Source organism: Quercus suber, unplaced genomic scaffold (genome assembly GCF_002906115.3).
Source record: "Quercus suber isolate HL8 unplaced genomic scaffold, Cork oak 2.0 scaffold_89, whole genome shotgun sequence".
NCBI lineage: Eukaryota > Viridiplantae > Streptophyta > Magnoliopsida > Fagales > Fagaceae > Quercus > Quercus suber.
In genome coordinates this window covers 1,092,141-1,119,019 of record NW_027069554.1, presented here as the reverse complement: position 1 = coordinate 1,119,019, position 26,879 = coordinate 1,092,141, and the positions used below count along the sequence as shown (strand labels likewise).

Sequence of the window (26,879 nt, the reverse complement as noted above, 5' to 3'; positions counted from 1 at the left end):
CAGATAATTCATCCTTAACCAAATGCAGGGGTCCTTAATATCCTTAGCATATGCAGCTAACAGCTGTGCCATCTTATTACATTGCCTAGGAATTGAATGAAAGAAAATTTTCAAAAAAAGAGTAAGCAAGATCTTGGACAACTCTAGAATTGAGCCTACCATATCCTTGTTTATTTTCTGGTTCATTGCCTCCTTTTGTTAAAAGAGAGAAGGTGAAACCATTCTGTCCAATTAGACTGCCAGAGCAACTAATTTGTGGGATAAAACTTATGAAATTTTGCTAATTCCTTCTGATTTGTACTTGATAGGAACTATTTATGGTGCTTATTAAGCAGGAATAGGAAATGGTGCTTCTTCTACATCATTTTGATATTTATTCCAATTATTTAGTCCTCTTCCTTGTTTGATTTTTTTGGTTATTTGTTTTTGATTTCTGGATGAAAATCATTAAGTTCTAAGAAATCGGTTGTTTGCTTGAAGATTTTCGACAGTCGCATATCCAATAAATATCATAATTCACACAAAACACAAGAACTATAGCTTTTATCTTTTAAAATGAAAATGTTGATGTTCATATATCTTGTCTTTGTGAAATATTAATTTCACACATGTTCAACTTTTCATTGCAAAAGTAACTAAGTAGATTATATTTTAGAAAAAAAAAAATCTTATTCTTATATTTCACCCTAAGATACATTTATTAACGGTTGTGCTTGTTTTGTTTGTTGTTTAAAAATATATCCATAGTTGTCAAATTATGAATTCTATAGCTTCCCTTCTAGATAAGAAAGTATAAAATTATTTTAAAGACATTGTGCGCCCAATATATGATAGAAATTTAAACAATAGAATATCCAAACAATGACCATGTTTTAACAATAGAATATCCGAACAATGGCAATAAATCTTGAGATTTTATATGCTCAACAACCAAACAGGCCTAGATGTTGGAGTTCAAGTTAGATTTTTCACTCACATGCTCCCTCATGCATTGATAAGCCCAGGAAAATCTTGAAAGACTGGCCGCTGTTGGACATGGGAGGAGTCTAATAAAAGGACCTCCAGCTAAATAATGATTGTACTCATAACACAACAGAGATGGAGTTTGAGAGAGGTGGTTGGTACAAATCCTTACCTTCAATTCCTAGACTCAAACACCTGATGCATCGCTTAGGTGGATGACAAATTATATTGGTTGACAATCAGAAGCCCAGTGCCTCATACTCACAGTCTAACAGACGTGAATAGTTCCTAAGCAAGAGGCAAAGAAAATACATGGACTGAAATCATAAAAAGAAAAAGAAAAGGCAACGAAAGTATCATAGTCAATGCCTTTTTTTTTTTTTTATGGAACATTGAATAAATAACCACATTATTTCCCGGGAAATCATATACATCTGTTACTTTTGTGAGATCAAAGCAAGGTCTATTTATCCTGCCCTCAGAATTCCTTTACATTCCAACTCTCTTACACATACAATAAAGAGTATTTAAAGAGCTTGATTATTTAGCAAAATGATAGAAAACAGTACATTAAGACTCTTGATGACATTGCATTTACATGGTAATAATTCTTGGCCAGATCAGTCGCATCCACCCAACTGGAAAAAAGTGAGAGGAACATAACAATATATCAGTTTCTAGTTGAAAAGTTACTAGTGGGGCTTGATATGTTACTTAGATCTTTGTACATCCTTAATTGTTACCGGAGTGATGAATTCCAGTAATGAATGCATTACATAAAATCAAGTAGTAATAAAGGAGTTTTCCAGCATACAATTTCAGGGAAATCTTATCTTTCCAGGGCTCAATTACTAGGCAGGTATTTTGCCACAAAAGATGGTAAGTTACCAAGCAACCTAGCCCTCTGTGTGGAAAACACCCTTATTGCACATTTTGAGGTTTAGAGGTCGGGTTCACTTCTGATCTATCCCAACTCCAAATATTTGAATTTTGATCATTCTACAGAATATTTATCTTACCAGTATAGCCTCTATCTCCTTGTTTGAGACTGGTGTACGTTTTGGCTGAAGAGTAGCTTTCCCTCCCACAGCAGTGTTTATGGGTGCTGCTGGAACATCTGACTTATAAGTGTCCTTATTTGTTGATGCATGTTGAGCTAGAGATGCAGAACCTATATATGGAAAAGTATGGCAATCTAAAATAAATATTTTTGTAGGTGCACACTTATAAACAAACAAGAAAAGCTATAATGCATATCTGTACTAAAGATCAATAAAAGCAAATGCAACAATGCTTCTACAACAGTTGCCAAAAAGGTAGGTCGGAGGATACGCCTTACATCAACGCAGAGTTATACCAAAGAATACATCAATGGACAAAATTTTTGACCAAAGGTGTTTCCTCCTTAGGATTACTAGTAGGTACCAGTTAAAATTAGAAAATTTTCAAGGGGAAAAAAACAGCTTACTTATCAAAAACAAAAAATGTTTCATATCACTTCATTACGCTTCACACAATTAAAAATAGAGTTGCTTGCTCAACCAAAAGCATCTCATTTTCTAATTTGTTATATGTGCTTCAATGATGAAGCCATTCCCTTGAGAGTTCCATTAGGTACATCAATATTATTGAAGCTAGCTTGAAACCATTTCTTGGTAGTGCAAATTTTGTGATTGGGTGTCTGAAAAATATTTGCAAAATATCAGATTCACAATGTAGATAGGGGGAGGGATATTGCTTGTACAATCATTGAAGGAGCCCATGTCTACAATTTTAAGCATAACAATGTTAAATGGGCATACAGAAGAAAGGCAAAGCACTGAGCAACAGACTACGAAAAACTGCTGCCACTCATCATATAAAATGACATTCTTGTGCCATTGATGTATTTCAGATTGTTTGAATTGAAAAACCATGGGTCTGAAGACCAGACCAGTATTACAATTACCTGGATTTCAGTAGAGACATCTTCATGGATTTGTGGTCCCACAAACAGTCATATGATACAATCTAAAAAGAAGCATTACTAATTTTTTTTTTCCTTTCAACAAGCTAGTCACTAGACTATTTCATGAGAAAAAGAAAAGCCTTGTCCTTTACTTGGGATCAGCTACAAAACCTTCTCTGCTCCATTATAATGTCAACATACATTCCTCATTAGCTAAGACCAGATACCACATTCTTGTCAGCTTACAAGTGGTACATGGATGTAATGTGATGGCATTATCTAATCTTCCTCTTTTTGATTTTATCAACCTCTTGCATTTTTATTTCTCTTTTGTATACCTCTGGTGGACTTGGGTGCCCATTGGTGTGTTTCCGGTAGTTTTAGGACACTTCAATAATTTCTCTCTCGTATACAGCACTTGTTGCGCTTCTACATTTAAAAATAAAAAGGAAAAGAAAAAGAAAAAAAATCTAAGGTTTCAGAACCAGTGAAAGTCATAATCAACAGTTTCCTGGGCTTTGGACAGACATCTTAACCTATATACTTCCTAGCAGTCATAGGATAAAACTTGAACAACACCTTACAGGATGAACTTAAAAGTGAAAAGGCCCATTACTTTAATAAGTATCACCAATATTTCCTTTTCTGCTCCATTATATGCTCTATCATTGGCTTCCTTTTTGTTCTTCTAGATATTCATATCATTAAAAAATAACATCATAACTTCTGTAAAGCCAACTGTATTTCTATTTTCACAACCCCCATGGCTTTGCCACTCCATTTATAATTGCATCAGCAGCATCCATGTTATATAATCAAAGCTTCACACTACTCACTAATGGCCAGTTTAATAAGGCATCACATACCCCGTATTCTCTAATACCATATTCCAAAATCCCAGCTTCACATTACTCACAAGAGAACCATTGAAGCCTACTTTCCTTTACATTGTCACGATTACTACCACCTCTAACTTCTCATACTGTGTTTAACTTGATCACATCCTTCATGAATCATACATTTTTTTTGGAATTGGCTGCAAAATCCTCTAACATTATTTGTGTTCCTCCATTTTTTCTCATCTAAAACCGTGCCCATTCTGGCCTTCCCTTGCTCTTGTAATGTTCCACTAGAATCAACAAGACATAATAAATACAATCACATCAATCAATCTAGTATAACATTTCGAACAAAACCATATGCCATTGTTGCTTTTCTTATAACAATAGCTCAAAGACATCCTCATTCCTCATCTGTTCAGTCTTGGTAGCATACAGCTCATCCATATAAATAGTATGGACATTTAAATTGGACATAAATTAGCAAATCTGATTACTAATCACATAAAAAGTTTGAAATAAAAAACAAGAGTGACCCAGTATTTAATTTGACAAAACAACATAATAGAGATGCACAAAACATGAAGCTACCATAGTATAAAGCATTTTGAATCAAAATTTGACCCGAACTTTTTGACCTAATTATTTCTTTCTTAAACTGTGTAATGTAAATATAGACGTGTAAGAATCATTGAGCACTTTTTATATGCAAAAGGAAGTCATAACAACAGATGAAACTGACAATAAAAATAAAAATAAGCAAAGGAAAGACGAAAAAAAAAGAACAGATTGAAAAGAATAGAAAGAGACAGAGACCTGAAGAAGCTGAGGAAGTTGGGTGTCTCTGTGGGAATTTAATGCGTGGAATTCTCTTCAATAAATGCCCTTCTGCACCCATTATCGCCTTCTTCCACTTTACCCTTCTTTCCTCTGTGTCCTTTTATCTTGTAATATCTTTCTGTGCTGTGAATAGCAATATAGGGCGTGTTTGGATTTTGGAAAAGCCTATAACGAGTTTTGGTTGTCTTTTTTCCTTTTTTTGTGTGATTTTTACACAAGTCAAGAATCTTGAACCTATTAATCTTCACCCTTCACCTTATACTTGGGAAAACTCTTGGTCCACTTTGGTATCCAGTCCATTTGGTCCACCTGATAATAGTTTTTATTCTTCAAATTAAGATGCTAATTAGTTTTTGGTGTAAGCGAGGGTTAAACCCCAGATTTTTTATTCAACCATCAGAGACTTTATCAATTGAGCTAACCGAACCCCATATGGTCCACTTACTTAAGAATGAAAAAAAAAAGACAAATTTGAATTAAGAGTAACTATTATAAATTCTAATTTATTTTTAAAAAAATATAGATCTCAATTTTGTGTTACAAATTTTACTACAAAATCCTTGCATGATATGTTAACTTCTAAATACAAAACAAAAATATTAATTACAAATTTATTTATTAGTATGGTGATGATGTATGTAGGGACTCAATTTGGATTGACCCTGAGTGATGGATTTTCAGCCCAATAAACCCAAACAATAAATTTTTAGAGTATGGGTCCAAGAACTAGTACTGTTTTTCAGAAAGGGTTCTACTCATCAATCAATAAGGGATACTTTCGGTTCGCTCTCTGAGGATTATTATCCTCGGCTCTCTTTCAATTGATCTCTCTTTTTCTTTTTCTTTTTTTCCTTTTCTTTTTCCTTTTTTTTGTTGTCCCCCCCTTTCTGTTTTCTTCATTCCTATGTTATATACTCCGTTCTCCCCCTGTTTCCATCGTACACGTGTAGTTCTTATCCTGGGAGCTCCTTTCTGTCCCATCCAGTACCTACCGGAACCTTCAGCTTAGTGGCCATAAAGCTGCTTAGTTACTGTTCAGGTATCACCTCCACATTAATGCGGCCAGACTGTTAGCTAGAAAGCATTTAATGTGGAGGTGATGGCCTCAAAAGATATTTGCTACCTTCCCCGACGCCTCCTAAGCTATATCCAATTTCCAGTTCAGATACAACTTGGTGGGGTCTTTCCGCTAACATGAAATGGCCTCAAAAGATATTTGCTACCTTCCCCGACGCCTCCTAAGCTATATCCAATTTCCAGTTCAGATACAACTTGGTGGGGTCTTTCCGCTAACATGAAGGTTACCTTGACCTCGGACTTTGTTGTCCTCGGACGTGTGTTATGCCGCTGTATATAATATCTACTCGCTTCTTCCATACCACCCATTTGACAAGAATAAAACTTTTTAGGCTGTCCTCGGATTACTAAATGTTCTCGGATTGGGCCTTTGGGCCCCGAGCCCATTTCTGAGGATTACTATACATTTTTACCTAACAGGCCCCACAATGTAATATCAAACACATTCATTATCCTATTTTGTGTAATTTGATTCTATCTCTTTTCCTCATGAGAATAATACAATACATAACATAATACCTAAATTTTTATTGTGATTAAAATTAAGATGTTGACATTGTCATTAATAATATGTGAACTTCAGCTTTTGTTATTCTAATTGTAAGACCAAAAAAAAAAAAAAAGAGTTTCTTTAGTCCTTTTTATTTCTTATTGCCATAAGAATCCTTTTAAATTTATTTTGCTTCTTTTCAGAAATTTAAAAAAAAAAAACTTTTTTTTTTTTTGGGAGTGAAATGATTCTTAGTGATCTATAAAAGATTATTAGTCTTAAACATAAATATCTTCCTAGAGTCTGGTCAAATTGAAACAAACTAATCTTGTATTTTAAAAAAAAAATATATTTATATGAATAATATTACGTCCATAACATTTTCATAATAATTCTTATTAGTAGGTTGTTATTGATAGGTTAAAAGTGATCTCCTTAATGGGTCTTGATTAGAACAAAAAATATTCTTTTACTTAAAATTTGTTGTGAAATTATTTGGAGATAGCATTACTCTATTTATAATTTAATTTTTTTTTTCTTGAGGAATTTTTTTTTTTTTGAAATTCTTGAGGAAGTTTTAGATTAGGGCCTGGTCCTATCTTAATTTGACCCAAAAAAAGAAGAAGTCAATAGCCCAGACCTATTACCCAACAAAAAAAGGAAGCCCAGACCTATCAGTAGCCCACAAAAATAATAGAGTTTTTTCAAATTTCAATGGTAGAAGACACGACACCGTTCACTTATTAATAACCTCAACAATTCCTGACATTTTTAGAGGTATTTTCATTATTCAGGCTTTGTTTGTTTGTGTGATTATATATTTTTGCAGAGGCAAAGAAGGAACGAGCGAAACAATTCACAATGGCGAGCCGTCGTTTATTGTCATCAACAGCATCAACTCTCTCCTCCACTCCCAAGCTGGTCTTTCAAGCTGCTACAACCGGACCCGACCCGCTGATTCGCTCAGTAGTGACCCGATCCATGAGCTCCGCGACTCCACACCAAGAAATCCCTCTTCAGAATAATAAGCAAGAGTCTATCAAAGAAGACCTAGAAACCAAAAATAAAGAAGAAGAAGAAGAAGAAGAAGATGATGATGATGCTCAATATGTAGATGAAAATGGCAATTTTGTCAATAAAGCCACCGGCGAAGTGGGTGGGCCCCGCGGACCCGAGCCCACCCGTTATGGCGATTGGGAGCAAAAAGGTCGCTGCTCTGATTTCTGAAAATCATTCCACTCTTAATCAAAACTTATCTTAGTTTTTTTTTTGAATTGAATTGAATTGTATGCTCTCTCTTTGTGTTCAATTTTTGTTATGTTTGTTAGTGTCTAATATTTGATGAGAAGGAATAAAATTAAGAGCAAATAAATTTGTGTTTTATACTATTGCTTGTTACATGGTTTTTTTCTTGTTTGTGAAAAAGGGTAGAATTGAAACCTATGGGCATCATTGGAGTGTAGTGAATGGTAGATTAGCTAAAATTTTGGTTTGATTGCATGGAATATGGCCGAGCTATAACCATAATCAATGCTGTTTATCCTTGGAGGCAGCTGGGAACTGGGCCTATTATTAGACTAGACTATTCATGGTTGCAAAACTTCACAAGGCGGTGGCCGATGGAGAAAAGAACATGTCATTAAAAAATGGACCATGTAAGCATTTTAGTTAAGATGTTAGGATACCAAAGAACTTCAAATTCTCACTCGCGCGCATTTGTCAGCGTGGAAGTCATGGCCTGCAGTCTCAAAGGGCATACCCTGAAAAAGGTCTACCACAGGACAATGATTGCGTTTGGAATGTCTCAAGCGTGTCATTGGTGTTGAGAACAACAACCGGGTACATTGATCGATACTATTATTTGGGTTTTCTGTTCAGGTATTGCTTATGTTATTTTTATTTCTCTGTCTGTCTGTTGATTTACATATGTTTGATAATTTGTGTGTGGAGTGTCTGAGAAAATGCCTGAAAGAATTTTGACCTGAAAAGTGTGGAGACAAGATGAAAAGTGTGGTGGATACAGGAATGGATTTTGTCTGGTTTGATTGGAGCGTACACTAGGTCAAGGTGTCTGTTTTGAATTTGTAATGACCTATCAATGTGAGAGTAAGCAGTGTTTTGGAAGGTTATGTTTCATATTTTAGCTTGCATTAGAGTTTGTCAGGCATTTTTTGATAGATAAGTGGGTTTTGATTTGAAAAATGGTGCAGAGGATGAGTGAATTGTTTGCTTGTAAGCATCTGAAAATCTGATGTGAATACTCTATTGTATATATCTTTATATTATGTATATAAAGAAGAAGAGTGTGAAGCACTGGCACTTAATTAAAGTCATGGCCAATTTTGGATGACAATGACTTTATAATGACCATTTTGTTTATTTTATTTTCTTAATGCTAGAATTGCATATATGTTTAAACTATCTATTCACTTCTCTGGCAGTCTAATTTTTTAGCAGTAGATAGGAATTAATTATAATGTCAAGCATTTTGAATCTTTGTTACAGTGAAAAGATAGAATGCTTGGTTTCTAGCTCTCATAAATCTAATTTATATTAAAGAGTTAAAAAAGGCTTAGGTTGCAGTAGCTGGTTGATTGTGGATTACAGAACAACAGATATCTGAATCCATTCCATATTCTTCTATTATCCATTTCTAATATCTGGTTGTGTACATTTCCTTTGCTGTCCATAAAAAATCAGAATTATCTTGGTTAAATTTTTTAATATTTACAAGGCCATTTAGCGTTATTTGATTTCTGTTTGTTTGAATCAGACAGTGTTTTTTTTAAAAAAATTACCATTTGGATTTTTTTTTATGGGTAAATATGGGCCATCTAGCCATATAGGTTGAACTTATGATCTTATCCTCCAATTTTATTTATGTAGGATATGCCATTTGGTCCATAGATCATTCGAAAATTATTTTTGAACCATACAATGACTTTGTTGGAGTGGGAAGTATATACTTATATATGCTACTTCCTCCGTTGGTATCAACTGATAGTTTTGACTGCCTGGAAGAATACTTGATATTTAGAAAATTGTGATGATTGTTTATGCTGTTACATTGAAGTTTCCAAGAATCACATGATTGTGTTCTATTGTATAATCTTTTAGCATAGAATGGTATTTATGCCATTATGTTTTAGAGGGCGGCTGTCTTACTAAGAAGTGAAAATGGATGTCGTGTGGTTCCGTGTAATGAGGAGAGCTCATAATCTGCTGTTGTTGTCTGTAATGTTACTGACGGGTTTTGTAGGAACCGCAAAGAATGTGAGGAATTATCTTTGATCTGCAACTGGCTTGTTCAGATCAAAAACAGTGATCCAGTCTACTAGATCTCCTTCAGGTTTGTGTCCATGCTTGAGAATTGAGGTTATGCATTTGTCACTGTGATGTTTTAATCCCTCTCTCTCTCTCTAAGTTGTTGTGGATTTTTCCTCATATTGTTGGACTTGACCAACTGGTAAATCATGTCTGCCTATGCCAAATGATTTTAATTTATTTATTTTATTGGTGCCCTGATTGAACACGTGACCTCAACCTTCACCTTGCACACACTCGAAGTCTTGAAATTATAGATGACCCACCATAAAATGCACTAAGAGCTTAAAAGGGTGCCCCCTAGAATAAGGTGAAATGGTGGAACTGATTGTGGCAGAAATTTGCAGCTTTTGGTACACAAATCAAATTTAACATGACTTTATGTGGATGAACTTAGATTTCATTTCATACGAGATTCAGGAGTTCCAGAGAAGTGCAAAAGTTTTAACACTTCTATCTTAAAATCTATTTGGAATAGAGCTTATGAGATATCAAGTCATAATAAGTTGGCATTAGCTCTGTGGCATCTGCCTTGAACACTGAACTAGTCACAACTTTTAGTATCACCTCTGGAAGCAGTCTAATGATACCCTTGTAAAAGAAAGAAAAAGAAGCTAATTCACCAAAAAAATGTTGTCATCTTGTGCAGTGTTCATTACTAATTGATTCTTTCTTTTAATAAAAATTGAGAACTCACTTAGAATGAGCCACAAAATGCCCCATCATGGTATAGAGGGTGTATGGAGGAGTAGAGCTTATTTTCCATTTTGTTAAGAGTTGTTCCATTTGTTTTGTTTCGCAGTTACTTGATCTGGAAAGGTGGTAATGATGTGGATACAATCATGATGATGGGCATGCATATATGGTTTTCCAAGTGAAGTCAAGGTATTGACTGATCCTACAACAGAAGATTGAGATCCCTAAACATCCCACGTTCAATCTCTCTGTCGGGTTTTATGAAGATCTTATAAATAAGGCATCTCTCTGTAGGGTTTTACCAAGATCTTACAAATAAGACATGTTACATCAATGGTTGGCCATCAAAATTATTGTGGTATTGCAACTGCTAGCAAAACCCTGAAAGAAAAGGAAGAGACATGAATCAAATAGAAAAGTAGGATGTGGCGTCACTCAATGTACAACTTCTTGATATTAAGATTTCTTGCTAGGATAAGGCCATACCAGAGGCCCCACCTTCGCATTTTCTGATTAGATCACCTGCACTGACTTTTCCTAGGTTACCTTGAACTAAACCATCTATATTGAGCTTGAAATATTCCATGAATAGTTTTATTTGGCTTTTCTTTTGCCAATTAACACATTTTCCCACCATAACCTACTCGTCACTTTGAGTTTAGCCTCCGCAAAAAAAGGGTTTTCACTCTTCACCTAACTTATACCATTTCAAAAAACTTTCTATATTATGCAATTAATCACTAATTTCTCATTTAACACTTTTAGTCATACTAGTTGCAGACTTGCACGATGCGCATAAAAATTTGACAATTTGTTTTTTTGTTAAGTGAAAAATAAAAATAATAGATGAAACTTATAAGTGTTTTGAATAGCTAAAAGAGAAAGCAGATATAAGTAAATTAATAATTTATATTAGAAAAAAAAAAAAGTAAACTTTAATTAACAAAAAAAAAAAAAAATTTATCAAAAACCTACTAACATTACGTTGAGAAGATGACATAATTGTCAATGAAGCGACTCCACATTCTACTCAATCCTCTCCTCCTAAAGCATAGCCGAAGTGGACCGAATGTATTGAAATGAACCAAATTGGACTGAAATGGATCGAAATAGATCGAAGTGGATTGAAATAAACTAAATTGGATTGAATGGATCGAAATGCTACACTGATGTGGTTCAATAAGAGAGTAGCAACAATAAATGCTACCTTTAAACTTTTAGATGTTATATAGATTAGCCAATCTAGGCTCCCCTTGAAACCAAACCAATGATGAATGATAAGGGTGATTTTCTTCCATAAAACTAGCACCTTGATGTGTGAACATAATGTTCGATTGCCAAGAACGATAGCTGCCTATCCAGAGTTCCTTTTGTAGCGGATAATTCTTCAAGTTTTACTTCCATTGGTTTCAACTTCTCACACAATTGGTTGTAGTCTTGAGAAAAAGTCTTAAATTGGGACTATACTTCTGCATTAGTCCCCACTATCTTGTGCGAATTTTGTTGTCAAATGATTGGCTGAAGAAGATTTTAGCAAAGAATTGTAGTAGGATTAGGTAGGATTTTGGCTTCGATACGATGGATTGAGAATACTTCCATTGGTTTCAACTTCTCACACAATTGGTTGTAGTCTTGAGAAAAAGTCTTAAATTGGGACTATACTTCTGCATTAGTCCCCACTATCTTGTGCGAATTTTGTTGTCAAATGATTGGCTGAAGAAGATTTTAGCAAAGAATTGTAGTAGGATTAGGTAGGATTTTGGCTTCGATACGATGGATTGAGGGGTTAGTAGAGTTTGTGGATTTGGGTTTAGAATTTTTAAGGTTTAATTTTTGTCAACTTAGTTCCTTAATTTGTTAAAATGAGTCAATATGATTATTTTATCTAAATAAGAAGATATATTAAATGCCACATCTCATTAATGTTTTTAGTTAAATTTTTTTATAATAAAAGAATAATGTTTAAACGACATAATTTTTTTTTTTAAGATTTGTATAAATGACATTATTTGCTAATAGATTTGAACAAAATAGCCAAATTGACACATTTTTACAAATGAGAGACTAAATTGTAAAAAAAAAAAAAAAATCCTTTGGACTAAGTTAAAAATTACCATTTTAGTTTTATTATGTTTCTAAAGCTTTCATTTTCCTTTCTCTCTTTTTATCTCTAATCAATGAACTAAATTAATTTTCTTTGGTTTTCTTCCCTTGGATTGGAAAACTTTCTCACCAATAAGGGCTCGTTTGAATGGAAGGGAAGCGAAAGAGAGTAGAGTAGAATTGGTTAAAAATAGGCTAATTTTGGGCTAAATTTACTCTACCCTGCTCTATTCCTTCTCCCTTTCCCTTAATCCAAACAGACTATAAATGTACCGGGATTTCTTGGCTCTGCTTTGTTCATTTGTAGGTGGGAGGCTACCAATGTATCAAAAAAAAAAAAATAAATAAATAAAGGAGGAAAGAAAATCCTCTTAGATTTCACTATTGTGAAACCACCATTTTCTTTTCGAGGTCAAGACCACCACCACCAAATTTTGAAAACTATATGTAAATCAATTAATTTGGTCACAAGGATTATTAGTGGTGGAAAACATGGTAAACATCGTATAAAAAAAAGGAAAAAATAGTGGAGGAAACTAGTAAAGACAATCTTTTATAATACACACACACACACACACACACACATATATATATATAACAGCATCGTATGAAGGAGCAAAGTCTAATTTTTATTTATTTATTTATTTATTATTATTATTATTATTATTATATTTTTCTTGAATGAAAAATGTGGAACCCTAGGAGCAAGTCACTTTTCATCCCAAGCTAGTTGGTCCTACCAAACCTGGTACTAATATGTGTCACACAACTTGAATCAAAATGCTAAGGTGATCAAGGCAGATGAGGTGCTCAATCACTAGACTCTCACCCTAAAGTCCAATTATGTTAGACTCTTATAATAAAGCTATGAACTCCAACACAGAGGCTGGAGCCTATGTTTAGTGTCTAAAATTTCGGCACTCTATGCCTATGGTGGTCTTATGTCCAGGTATAAACAAGTTTTTCTAAGATCACAATTTTTGTCATAACTTTAATGTGTCATACTGTGAATAGCTGCCTATTACTTTTACATGCACTTATTGTTCTTTTTTTTTTTCACCACTCACAATCAGTTACATCAAGGTTTGTAGTAAAAGTCATGTCTCTGGATTGATCAAGCCTTGTCATAAACCCAATCAAGGAAGCAAAAAAGAAAAGAAAAGAAGCGCGGAACAGTAGAGGAATGTGCATGGGACTTGTTGATGCATACAAATATTTTCCACATAAAAACATTGAACTAGCAATTGAGTTGTGGTTCGAGTTAAATTCTTCACATTTTCTTTGACTTCCGTTCGAATTGAATGCCCAAGGCAAAGAAAGCAACAGACTGGCGAGGGCATAAGCCCATTAAGTGTCAAGAATTTTTAGACAAACTTTGAACAACTCACTTGGACCATCATCGTATGGGTGTGTTCTAAGTCTTTATCTATCTTTTCTAGACTATATATCAAATAAGTTATACCAAACATACACTTAATCTAAATCATTAATAGTGTCGGCTGAACCTATAGGCCATTTAGGCCACCATCTAAGGCCCCCACTTGTAAGAGGGCCCCCAATAGTACTAATATATTATATAATGTTGTGAAAAAAAAAAAAAAAAAAGTAAGGCTTGCTCAAAAGATTTAAGACCCGTCCAAATTATTTAAGCTCTTAATTGAAAATTGAGAAGAAACAAGTTATTTCTAACCCTTTCTCACAAAGCAAAAAGGCTGAAAGGACATGAAGTCCAATTAAATTACCAAATCTTTAACTTTCTCAGGAAAAAAAAAATCATCATATCCAAGTATCTTCTAGATCAAACTTTTGTACCACATTTTATTAAGAAAACCCATGTTTATTACTTGAAATGTAGAGAGGGAGAGAAAGAGAGACACTGGTTTTCTCAATATACAAGTAACAAAATGCAAAAGAAAAGATAACAAAAGGCCAAAAAAAGAAAGAAGAAAAAAACACTCACTCTTTCCATCTTGATCCTAAAAAAAAAAAAAACTCTTTTTAGTTGGCATACTCATTAATTAGTGTTGGCAATAGACTTGGTGTGTTCACAGATCTTCATTTCAGGTTTTTTTTTAATTTTTTTTTTATCTTTAGTCTTCCCTTTGCCTCTTTAGTCTTCCTCATGGTTTGCTGCTGGGTTTTTATTCTCCATTTTTGCTTAACTTTTGTTGTACTCTTTAGTCTTTACTCTTCTTTGTTTTTACTCTTAAATTTTGATTTCTTTAGTATTTTCTAGAAGACTATGGAATGAACCCACTTAAAGCATTGATTCTAGTCCTACACGTTTTTTAAAGCTTTCGCCTAGGGCCCCCAAATTCGTTGAGCCAGCCCTAATAATTAAATATGGGTTCCAGTTAGCTCAACTAGTGAAATTTCTGATGGATAAATAAGAGATTTAAGATTCAATTCCCGCCTACACCAAAAACTGATTGGTGTTTCAATTTGATGATAAATCAACTAGTGAAGTTTCTGATAGATGAATAAGAGATTTGAGGTCCAATTACAGCCTACACCAAAAACTGATTGGTGTTTTAATTTGATGATAAAGAGTAATCATTAGAAGCGGACATCATAAGTTGAAACTCTCTTTAAAAAAATCTAAACCATTAAATAGATCTCTTTTAAATGCAATAGTCATTTTTCACCATAACGAACCAAAGAAGAAGCAATTTCACTCGGAGTTCAATAACCATGTGTTGCTGTTGTACTTGCTGGGGGCAAAGTGGCGTGATAAAGAGAGAAAAAAGAAAGAGTCCAAGCTTTAATTACACACGAAAAAAAGTTTTTAAGACCATAACGAATAGAAAGATATCATTCTTTGCCATGTTGGCCTTGCCAATTTGAATTGTTTGCATTAGTCTTAAATCTTAATAAATATTGTCATCAGGTCGTTATCATGTTAGCCATGCCAATTTGAAATTGTTTCATGATTTCTTATATTTCTTGATATATGTGATAAAACAATCATTTATCCATTGATCTCCCATTTGATTACATAAAATTTTTAAACATATAATTTGATTACTCAAAATGAATTGAAAAAACAAATCAATGTAAAAGCGTTTCACTAACTTGGTTGCTTCTAAAAATATATAAAATTCAAATTTCTTTCTTTATTCTTCTAATTACTATTTAAAATTTGAGTTTATAGTAAAAACTTAGTGTGCAAAACTGTAAAAGAGTCAAGAATTGAGGAAAAAGTTGGGCTGGAAAGCTAACTTAAAGGGATACAACTTTGTAGTTTACCAAAAGTCCAAATTCTGAAGTTAGATGGGCCAAAAATGTCAATTAAATAAGCCTAAAAACCTGGGAATTTCTCAAACAGGAATTAACTTGTAATAGGATCCTCGACCTATTTAAAGGCTTCTTAGGGNGGCAAAATTGAGGTGAGAGCTGCTGTAGAACATAATTTAGGTTTTCTTAATTTTTTTTTTTTTTAGATTTTTATTTGTGTTATGGCTTGCTAGAAGCCTTGCTAAGGCAAAGGGTGAAATCCAACCATATATTGGTATATTCTTAACAATTATTTATTGGTTTTACTACTTATGTTTTTGATTGTTTTACTCATCTAGAAAAGTGTTTAGTTCTGTATAATTTTTTGATTTATCGTAGACTCCGGGCACGTTAAATGCTTAGTATTCCCTGCGAACTAATTCACTAGTTTTGTTTTGCCTAAAATCAATCAATTTCATGAAACTACCTTAGACAATTAATTCTTGAGTTTTTATTGTTAAATTATCCTACAAAGATCATCATTCATATGAATTTTAGTTGAGTTATAAAATAAATATTGTTAAGATTACCAATAGATATGTTGTATGTGGATCCCTAAACCTTAGCGCCTTAATATATTATTATTTTCTCTCAATTTAAATTAACTTTACTAAAATATCAAAAATCTCTTAAATTAAACTCTATTATTTTAGTTTTATTCTCTTGTGGTTTGCTATTCAATTCCCCTTTTCCTGTGGATTTGATCTTGGACTTCCTAAGTTATTACTTCGCGACAGTCCTGCACTTGTAAGCATTATTTAAGTTGTAGTAATGGGAATGCTAACTTAGTGACATTTTTTACTTTTCTTTACTAGAAGAACTAGAATTCTAATTTATATTTTCTCTACATGTTAATGATTAAAGTAAGTATTAGTTTTCTATTGTTTATAATTGACGTCACTTTTATTATGTAGCATCAACAAACGATATGAGCAAATGTGAAATTTTTTTTTCCTCCTTACACTTATTGTTTCTTCAGATTTAGGATCAAAAGACCATGTAACATGTGTACTTCAATTTTATTGTACATGGCCCGACATGACCCCGAGTGGAACCATGCTCATTATGGCCTTTTGTTTTTAGTTTGACTTTTTGTTTTCTAGAACTTTAATTTAGCATGGTATTAAAATATTGATGACTGTAGACTTTTTAATAAAACAGTGATTGGTTATATTTCAATAATTTATTTTTGTGATTAAGCAAAAGGAAACAACATACCGATTTAATTATGAGCAATAACACAAATAAATATGATAGATAAAGCAATAAATAGATACAGTATACATTGTGTCCATTTGAAAATGGATAATTATAATTCAATCGGCTAAACTCCAAATATAACAATTATATATAAACATATATATAAGCCGCCTTTGCAGAAAGTGTTTGCACGTGTACCTGGCAATCAAAGAAAACAGTTATACACTGAAATCCAATTACAACTCTGCAACAGTAATAGGAATCTTACCGACGCAATAGCCGTAACCATCATCAACTCTACTTAAATTCTGCTTTAAGTGGGAAACGAAGGCCAGTCCACATATGTCAAAAGTTGAACTTATGTCCAACGAGCATATAAATTCATATATTATCTCTTTCATTTTTTAAAACTCAAAATTTTTACCACTTTTAATAATATCTTTAAATAAAATATCAATTTTTTATTCACTCCATGTTATTTTTTCAACAATAAATATACGTAGTATTTATATTGCTTGTGTAGGGTAGAATATAGCTTTGCATCCAAACATCAAAATATCCTAACACCAAATGAACATTCTCAAAGTCACTTCCTCCATCCTCTTCTTCCTCTTCTTCTCCTCCTCCTCATACCTTGCAACCAGCACAGAGTCATGCAAAAACTCCGTTTGCAGCCCCAACGGCCCGGGAATTCACTTCCCGTTTCGGATACAAAGCCGTCAGCTGGAGTCATGTGGCTATCCGGGTTTTGATTTATCCTGCAATAATGCAACTCAAACAGTGCTTCTGAACCTGCCTTATTCAGGACAATTCATTGTCCAAGGGATAGACTATACCACACAGCAAATATGGATCAATGATCCAAAAAACTGTCTCCCTAAACAGCTTCTTTCGCTTAATCTCTCTGGTTCTCCCTTTAAGGGTGTATATCATCAAGAATTTTCATTCTTTAACTGCTCCTCTGTTTTATTGAAAGATCAATTAACACCTATTATTTGTCTTAGCGATTCAAATCACACAATATTTGCTACCTCGTCTAGAAGAGTTGCTGCACTTTTGTTATCAACTTGCGAGTTCATTACAAATGTTTCGGTTCCAGTTCAGTGGCCATTTTATGAGCAAATATTATCCTCAGACCTTAATGATGATCTCTGGCTAACTTGGGATGAACCTTCTGGTTGTGGAAAGTGTGAGTCACGAGGAGGGCAGTGTGGGTTCAAGACCAATTCAAGCCATGAAATTGTGTGCTCTAATGTTCCTCATCAGTCTGGTAAGTTTCTAGTTGGTCCTCCAAATGTTCTATTTTTATTTTATTTATTTTTGTTGAGGAAATCCAAATGTTCTATTATGTTTGTTATTTTAGCAATTTAATTTAATTTTTTAGAGAAAATATTCACAATTTAAATTAGCTTAATTTAGACCGTTAGCATACTAAGGCTTTTCAGAAAATCAAAGGGTTAATTTATTACTTGGACATGGATTACATATTAACTATATCTTATATCCAAAAGCAAGTGATTTTTTTATCTTGAAAGAGGATATATTATAAATAATTAATAAATATCATGCACTTTTTTTTTAGATAAATAGTAATATTAAGACAAAATTTAACTACAAAATTAGCTGTAGTATAAGATTACAATCTTACTCAATAAAATAAACATTACTATATATTTTGAAAATCTAACTGTTGAATTGCATGTTCTTTATGTTCTTAATACACCTGTCAAATTTTGTATCAATCGGATATTATTTACTATATAATCTATAAGCTTATATTTTATGCATAATTTTAAACTACAAAAACTTACAATTTAAACAATGTATTGATGACATAACTATTAATCTTTAATTTTCTTGAAATTTTGTAAGTATGAAGGATATAAGAATTAGATGTAATCTAATGATGGATTTATCAAAATGCATCTCCAATAAAAAAATATTGAGTAAGGTTATAGTTTAAGGTTATAACTAATTTTGTAGGTAAACTTTGTCTATAATATTATGCCTACTAAAAAAAAAAGTAATAATATTATGCACTTGTCAATTATGCGAAACTTTGCTATATAAAAAAAAAATTGTATGGTCTCACCAGCTCACCAAGTGATAGAACCAAATATACTTTTTCTCAAAAAAAAAAAAAAAAAAAATCTCTAACTAATTAGTAGTTATATGAAAATATTCAGATTAAGACAGATTTCATGGATCTAAACTGATACGAAACTAATTAGTTTATAAATTAAATCGCTAATGGACGTACAGATGATATAATTGTTATGATAAGCTTAATCTGTCATTTTTAATTCGATTATATCATTTTAAAATGTCAACGTCCTGCTGCATGAGTCACTTAATTTTTGTTAACAATAATACTTAATACTTAAAGAATAATATTAGTCGATAATAAAAGAAGATGAATCAATGATTGTGGAGTTAATTTATATAAAATGTGACTTACCTTAAGCCAATTTTGTAGTACCTACATTGCAAGAGGTCAACATTTTGGTTTTTAAATAAAGCTAGTGAATTGGTAAGTTTCAAGATAAGTGTTGACGAAGTATTATATACTCCAAAATTTTGGAGCAATAAAAGCTGTGAATTACTACTTATTTTAAGTTCTCTCAACGCTTTCCACACTGCAATCATAGCTTTTTATTTGGTTCACTTTCGAATACCCAGCACTATGGCTTATGGGATTTGGAATTTTTTCAACGCCTCATCATACCTTCTCCTCGTGTTGCACCTCTTTCTTTATTTCTAGAAAAAAAAAAAAGAAAAAAGAAAAAAAAAGAGTCCATAGTAAGAAGACTAAGAATAGCCATTCTAGTCTTCTAGAACCCCTCCCGAGAAATCAACTAATTATTGATAGACATCTGGGATCTTTCCCTGTTCATAATAATTTTATACTATGTTGGCCGATATAGTTGTAATTGCATCAATAATGTTGATAACTTAGTAAATGACTCTTCCTTGTAATTCTAGTCATTTATTAATGGGAAACGTTTACTTCAAAACTAGTTTGAAGGAAAATTTATTCAACTTGTTCCGTGATGTTTGAGAAAATTATCTGTACGTATTTTTAGTTACATGATTTATTAAAAAGTTATATGACTTAATTAAAGAATAGTTACATAATGAGTTGAAGAAAATTTCTCGAAATGGGTTTGGAGGAAAATTTTGTTGATTTGAATTTAGAGGTGCTCCTTGTAAGGCTAAGGATGCTTTTGGGTACTGCTCTGTTTTGTTAATTTTTCTTTTAAAGCTTTTTCTCGAGGCCAAAAAAAAAAGAAAAAAAGAAAAAGAAAAAAAAAAGACTAGAAATAACCCTTGGTTAGGGTCAAGACAAATATAAATGTCGACATCAAGATAAGGGTTGTGTGGCAAACAATATAAATGGCTTAGGTTTGATCTATATAAATTGGTCTAGAAATAAAATTGGTCAATTTTAAACTGATTTTGATATGTTATGTAATTTATTTAAATTCAAGTTGAAACTTATTTTGAAATTTATGTGTACGTGTAATGAAAACTTATTAATCAACATCAATTACCTTAAAAATCAAAATTTACAAGACTAAAAAAGAAAAATACACATAATTGAAATACCCTATAAGCCACTACCCATTTATGCACACTCAGATAAAGACAAAAACAATCACTACTGGTCCAAGCCTATAAGCATCATTATATTTCTATTAGGGGTTTGATTTTTATGGGCTTGTATATAATGGGCATGATTTAGGCAACGAATTCTCAGTTCTTGAGTCACGTCTAGAATTGGGTCCCAAAACGCACTCTATGGGTTCTTTTTGCTTCTTTAATCAAGTCTAGCCAACCTAAGTTGACTCAGATGCACTGATGAGTGGTAAGTTTTGTTTTAATGATGTGGGGCTAGGTGATTCGGCCTGCACTTTCAAACCTGATATTGGGCTCTGCCTGATTGTAATTTTAAAAATTTTCTTCAACCTGGTCCATTCAGTTGTCTTTGAAGCAATGCTTTTTGCCCGAGGTTGGGTGGGTTTACATTTGCTTCATATTGGGGGTTGGGCTGTTGGGTGCTCAACAGTTGTGTGAATACAAATTTTGACAACAAATTGATTTTTTTTTTTTTTGAGAAGAAAATTGATCGTTTTATGATAGAAAAGAAAAGTTTAAATTGTTATAGGGCTTATACAAATTTTATTATATGGGTTTTTAAACCAATGTGTTAATTTTGTAAACTTTTTACGATAAAATTGATAATTTTTATAGTATTTTACAAAAAGTAATGTAGCACAATTTTACAACTATCTCAATGAATTTTAAGTTAATGTGTAGCTGTATATTTATTGTAAAGTTAATAAATATGAAATGAATTTTCCTTTTTTTTTTACCATTATTGTTCAATATTTTTGTGCATGCGAATGGGTTGTAGTTTAGTTGATATTTAAAGTATAACTTGATGCCTTAATAAAGATTAATGTGGTATGTTTAGGATTTCCAAGGAGCACACGCTACGCCATTACCCTAGGTGTTGGAGTACCAGGAAGTATGTGCTTGCTAGGGCTACTATGTTTTCTCTTTGGCAAGATCGAGTCCTACAATGCAAGAAGACACATTGAAATCCCAGAATTCAATCCTACAATTGCTCCACCGCCCAAAATTATGGTGGGCCTTGATGGGTTCACAATAGAGTCATACCCAAAAATAGTTCTTGGTGAGAGCTGGTGCCTACCCAAGCCCAATGACAACACTTGTCCAATATGTTTGTCAGAGTACCAGCCTAAGGAGACTCTAAAGACCATACCTAAATGCCAGCATTGTTATTAAGCAGATTAAAGTGTAATTCATAATAATTATTTACTTATTTCTTTATCTAATATGTTATGTTATATTTTTAAAATAATTAGTTATCTTTTGTAGGTAATCCAAATTTTTATATTTTACATGCACATGTATAGCTGGCAAAATTAATAACATTAGATGCTCCGCATCTAGTTTTTGTTTATTTTTGGGTTCTTTATGGTGATGATAAGATTAATGAACAACTTTGAATTGTATAATCTTAAGTATTTATGTATTATTTGACTTGGATTGCCAAGAGCTTTGTAGCTCAACTAGCACATCCTAATGTTATTAACGGAGACATCCAGGGTTAAATCCCACCACCCCAACTATCATTTTATAACAAAAAAAAAAAAAGAGTTAGGTTTTGTTAATTTAAGATTTTTTTTTTTGGTTAATAATTGATAGTTACAATGAGGGCTACTTGCTAAGTACGAAATTAAGTAAGTTCCATTTAGTTTGCCTTCATCATTTTCCTCTACATCACATGTGCAATTTATTTGATGTGGCAATGAATATGATTGATGGACTTAAACCACATTGTAAATGAATATTTGAATTGTTTCTTTGTGATTGGTAACACATCAATTCATAAACTTAATGTAGTAAAANAGTAATCATAGATATACAATATTAGTTTTTTATTGACCCAATTTTATTGTATACAAAAAAATTATATTAAAAGTTTATATTGTAAATGAAAATACTGAAGAAATTATTCACTAACTTAAAGTGCAATTCTCAAATATGAATATGAATATTTTCATTGTTAGATTTACAACTAATATTAAGCAGATTAAAGTGTAATTCATAATAATTATTTACTTATTTTCTTTATCTAATATGTTATGTTATATTTTTAAAATAATTAGTTATCTTTTGTAGGTAATCCAAATTTTTATATTTTACATGCACATGTATAGCTGGCAAAATTAATAACATTAGATGCTCCGCATCTAGTTTTTGTTTATTTTTTGGGTTCTTTTATGGTGATGATAAGATTAATGAACAACTTTGAATTGTATAATCTTAAGTATTTATGTATTATTTGACTTGGATTGCCAAGAGCTTTGTAGCTCAACTAGCACATCCTAATGTTATTAACGGAGACATCCAGGGTTAAATCCCACCACCCCAACTATCATTTTATAACAAAAAAAAAAAAAGAGTTAGGTTTTGTTAATTTAAGATTTTTTTTTTTGGTTAATAATTGATAGTTACAATGAGGGCTACTTGCTAAGTACGAAATTAAGTAAGTTCCATTTAGTTTGCCTTCATCATTTTCCTCTACATCACATGTGCAATTTATTTGATGTGGCAATGAATATGATTGATGGACTTAAACCACATTGTAAATGAATATTTGAATTGTTTCTTTGTGATTGGTAACACATCAATTCATAAACTTAATGTAGTAAAACTTGTAGTACTGTAAGCACTACTCCTAAGTTATATTGGAAAGCACCAAGGAGGTCTTAGTGTTGGAAACTTCATTCGTGTTAAGAATGGAATTAAGCTAAAATATAAGAAATTTTTCTAAAAAAATATTCTTAAACAAATCTTAATTTATACCATTCCATATAAGGGTTCAGTTTTGACTACTCTTAAAAATTCTCCAAAATAAGGAATAAAGCCTTATTTAAAAAAATTGTGAAAATTTAAAAATTTAATAATCATAGAAATTTAAATCTTATATTTTTTTCCTACCTCAATAAGAAATTAAAAGATACTTTTTTATAAGCATCACCTTGCTCATACTTGATATAAAAGAAACTGTCCCTGCAATGACCACAATATTAATAATTTCAATCCTCAAGTACAACATAATTGCAACCTATATTATCGTTTAAATATTTAGTCTAATTTTGGGATGACTTCTAACTCTTGGTTTAGATGCCTTGCAGGTATACTTGCATTGACTCTTGTCAGTAGAGGCAAAGGGATTAGGAGGCACGGTTAATTTATCGCCTTTTCCCTCCAACATTTGAACCACAACTTTCATGGAAGGGTGACCTATTGGGTGCCACTGGATGCACCAAAGTCCCACAATTGCTAATTTTTTTTTTGCAATTTTAGCATCTTCATTATCCTCAACATAGATATGTAGGTCTTCCTTTTGCTCTAATAGATTGTAGATCCATTCTGGGAAATATATTTGGCCAGTGGTCTCCCCGTTTGCATCAACATTTTTCCTCCATCCAACCATTTCAAGCAACAATATTCTAAAACTATAAATATCTTATTTGTAAGAAACTTTCCCAAAGTTCCTAGAGAACGCTTCAGGCGCAATGTAACCGATGGTCCCCCTTGCTGCAGTTATAGACACTACACTTTGACCCTTTGCACACAACTTGGCTAGACCAAAATCAAAAATTTTTGGATTGAAATTTCTGATTTTCTCATTGGCAAGGTCAAGTCCTATAATGCTAGAAGACGCCTTGAAAATTGAAATCCCAGAATTCAATCCCACAAGTGCTCCACCGCCCACAATTATTGTTCTTGGTGAGAGCCGGAGCTTGCCCAAGCCCAATGACAACACTTGCCCAATATGCTTGTCGTAGTACCGGCCTAAGGCGACTCTAAAGACCATACCTAAATGCCAACATTGCTTCCACGCTGAATGCATCGATGAATGGCTTAGCTTGAATGCTACGTGCCCCATTTGTTGGAATTCTCCCCGACGATTACCACTGGTGGATATTTCATGATGCTTTGGGATATACAATTTTTCCCTTTCAATTCTAGATTGTGTACAAATTTTTTTTGCAAATTGAATTTTACTTTTCTTCTCTTGTTTGACCCATTGTTTCTTGAATGATCACGTCATTTGATTTGAGCGTAAACTGAATTTTATAGGTACCTGCACCAATGATGACTAAGAGGAGATTAAATGTAAAGTAAAGATGACTAAGTTGCAATTTTATAAGGTCTATTTCTTCTCTTTATTAATTGTTGTCTCAACATCTTTTTCCTTATCATTCAATTAGTGCCACAACATATTGCTATGAATATGTGATATTCGTCGCCTCTTTGTTTTGGATTTCTGAAGCTATCTTTTGACTGGATAACCAATTTAATCCATTTTGAGATGCATTAAAAGTTTATTATTTCAAGGAATTTGATAGGCCAAGTGTTTCCTCTGCTTCACATAAGATACATTCCATTTCTCTTATATTTTTTCTATGAGTTGTGTTAATGGGCATCGCAAGGTGTCCGTTAACAACTTTTTTGAAATTTTTCTGACAATTTTTTTTTGTTTTTTATACAGCTTTATCTCATTTTTTTCAGCTTTACAAGTACTGCTTGGTGTCTTTTTTGACTTTTTTCTAACAATTTTTTTGTCTTTTTTGCACCTTAAGTTAACATTTTCCCTTTTTTGTAGCACTGAGCTTGTTGGAATTTGAACGTATATCTGATGTGTGTGTCCAAGTCCATGAAACCATTATGCAGAATTATCATTGTGCCCCTTCTACCTACAACAATATCCATAACATAAGCTATATGTATCAAATAAAAGACTAAAAAAAAGTCATAAACCTAAATAGTGATTGCTAAGACAAGATCATAGAGCTCATTGGCCAGTGCCATAACTTGGATAAAGAGGCTTTAATCTGGTAGCTAAGCAAGTAAAAAGAATAGTAGATTCTTTCAATTGGCAAACAATTGAACAAAGCAACAAAGTGGGGCCCTTGAGGCCAGAGCCCAAAGTATCCAAGGGATTCTTGGTGCCCAAGCCCAACAGACCACAGGAGAAATCCTTGGGCTATAACCTGGCCCAAAAAATGTTTGGTCCGAAACCACAATTATGTCTTTACTTCTTCTACTTTACCTTGCCGATCAAAATACTTATTTGCACTAATCAGTGACTAAGCACCCTTCCTTTGACCCCCTTTTTAACACATGAACCTTTTATTTATTTATTTATCTCTGAGTCTTTTTCTTTTGTTTCTTTTCACTTTAGAATTGGATGTAAAATTCTTATTTAGTATCAATATTATTTTTTGATTTGCACTCGAAGTTAGTTCCAAGGATTTGAAGGTAATAATTAAGTTATATAAAGAATAGTCATAGTTATAAAGTTTTAGTTCTTTATTGACTCATTTTCATTGTATACTAAAGTTATATTAAAATTTTATATTGTAAATGAAAATAGTGAAAAAATTATTCCCTAATTTAAGGTGCAATTTTCAAGTATGAATATTTTTGTTGTTAGATCTATAGCTAATATTAAGGCAGGGACGGATCCAGGTAGGGGGCTAAGGGGCCTGGGCCCCCCCCGGATCCAAATTTTTTTTTAACAGGTTAAATTTTTCAAAAAAAAAGAATATATAGGCTTGGGCCCTTAGGCCCCCCTTGGGTTTTAGCTCGGGCCCCCTTGGTTTTTAGCTCAGGCCCCCCCCCCTTCCTGAATTCCAAGCCCAGCCAGCTAGCCCAAGAGGCAAGAGCCCATGACCCATGTAAAAAAAAAAAAAAAAAAACTCAGCAGTAAACCTAACGGAGAAAGTGGAAGGAAGAAGGAAAAATAAAAAGAAAGGAAACAGAGATAGTGAGGCGAGACAGAGAGAGAGCGATAGAGAGGCGAGACTACCCACGCCACGTTGACGTGAGACGGCGAGAGTCTACCCAGACCCAGTACGGACTGCCCCACGCCGACGCTGCCATCATCATGCTCAGCTATCGCTGCTGCCCACGCGAGCCCCATCTTGCCGGTTGCTCGAGCCTTCACAGGTATTTAATCTATGATCCTTTCCTAGTTTCCTTCAAAACCTAAAAAATAAATAAAATGTTTGTGCTTGCTTGTGGAGTGTTTGTGACTGTTGCGGCCTGTGGTGTTTTTTTTTTTTTTTGGGCTTTTTGGCTTTGTGACTCTCTGTCACTCTGTGTGTTTGTGACTCTCTCTCTATAGATAAGAGAGATAGAGAAAGAGTAGAGTTGGTAGAGATTACTTTGACTGTTTGTTTGTTCTTTCATCTTTGTTGACTAGTGGTTGGGCATAATAGGGACAAGTGACACTGTAACCAAAAAAAAAAAAAAAAAAAAGTAAAGAAAAGAAAAGTTTTTGTTAGTAGTGCTGCGTGCAGAATAAATTTGTAGTGTCAGTGTGCCGTAGTGGGATTGGGTTAGTGGGTCAATGTCAAAGACAGATAAATAAAGGCAGACCAAAAATAAAATTATATAGTATAGAAAATTGTCACACAAATTTAATATATATGATTCTTATTTTATTTGTAGATCATGAAAAAATCAACTACAATGCTTGATTTTTTCAAAAGAAAAGATTCAAATTCTTCCAAAGTCAAAA

General features: G+C 33.0%; 2 protein-coding genes and 1 non-coding gene across 3 annotated transcripts; 2 read left to right on the top strand and 1 right to left on the bottom strand.

Moving 5' to 3' along the window:
• Positions 1–1,317: 1,317 nt before the first annotated feature.
• On the bottom strand, positions 1,318–4,758 carry LOC112017974 (uncharacterized). The gene is made up of 3 exons (XM_024050468.2): positions 4,567–4,758; positions 1,983–2,134; positions 1,318–1,601 (listed from the first exon to the last, which is right to left on the bottom strand). The coding sequence occupies exons 1-3, from the start codon at positions 4,646–4,648 to the stop codon at positions 1,584–1,586; spliced, it is 252 nt and encodes an 83-aa protein (XP_023906236.1). The 5' UTR covers positions 4,649–4,758; the 3' UTR covers positions 1,318–1,583.
• A 2,142-nt stretch (positions 4,759–6,900) lies between these two features.
• LOC112017973 (uncharacterized) lies at positions 6,901–10,757 on the top strand. Its single transcript, XR_010629293.1, has 4 exons — positions 6,901–7,812; positions 7,881–8,035; positions 9,417–9,506; positions 10,284–10,757. It is a non-coding gene; the product is annotated as an uncharacterized LOC112017973 (transcript).
• A 6,500-nt stretch (positions 10,758–17,257) lies between these two features.
• LOC111985831 (putative RING-H2 finger protein ATL21B) lies at positions 17,258–21,562 on the top strand. The gene is made up of 2 exons (XM_024017490.2): positions 17,258–18,023; positions 21,228–21,562. The coding sequence occupies exons 1-2, from the start codon at positions 17,324–17,326 to the stop codon at positions 21,560–21,562; spliced, it is 1,035 nt and encodes a 344-aa protein (XP_023873258.2). The 5' UTR covers positions 17,258–17,323.
• Positions 21,563–26,879: the final 5,317 nt, after the last annotated feature.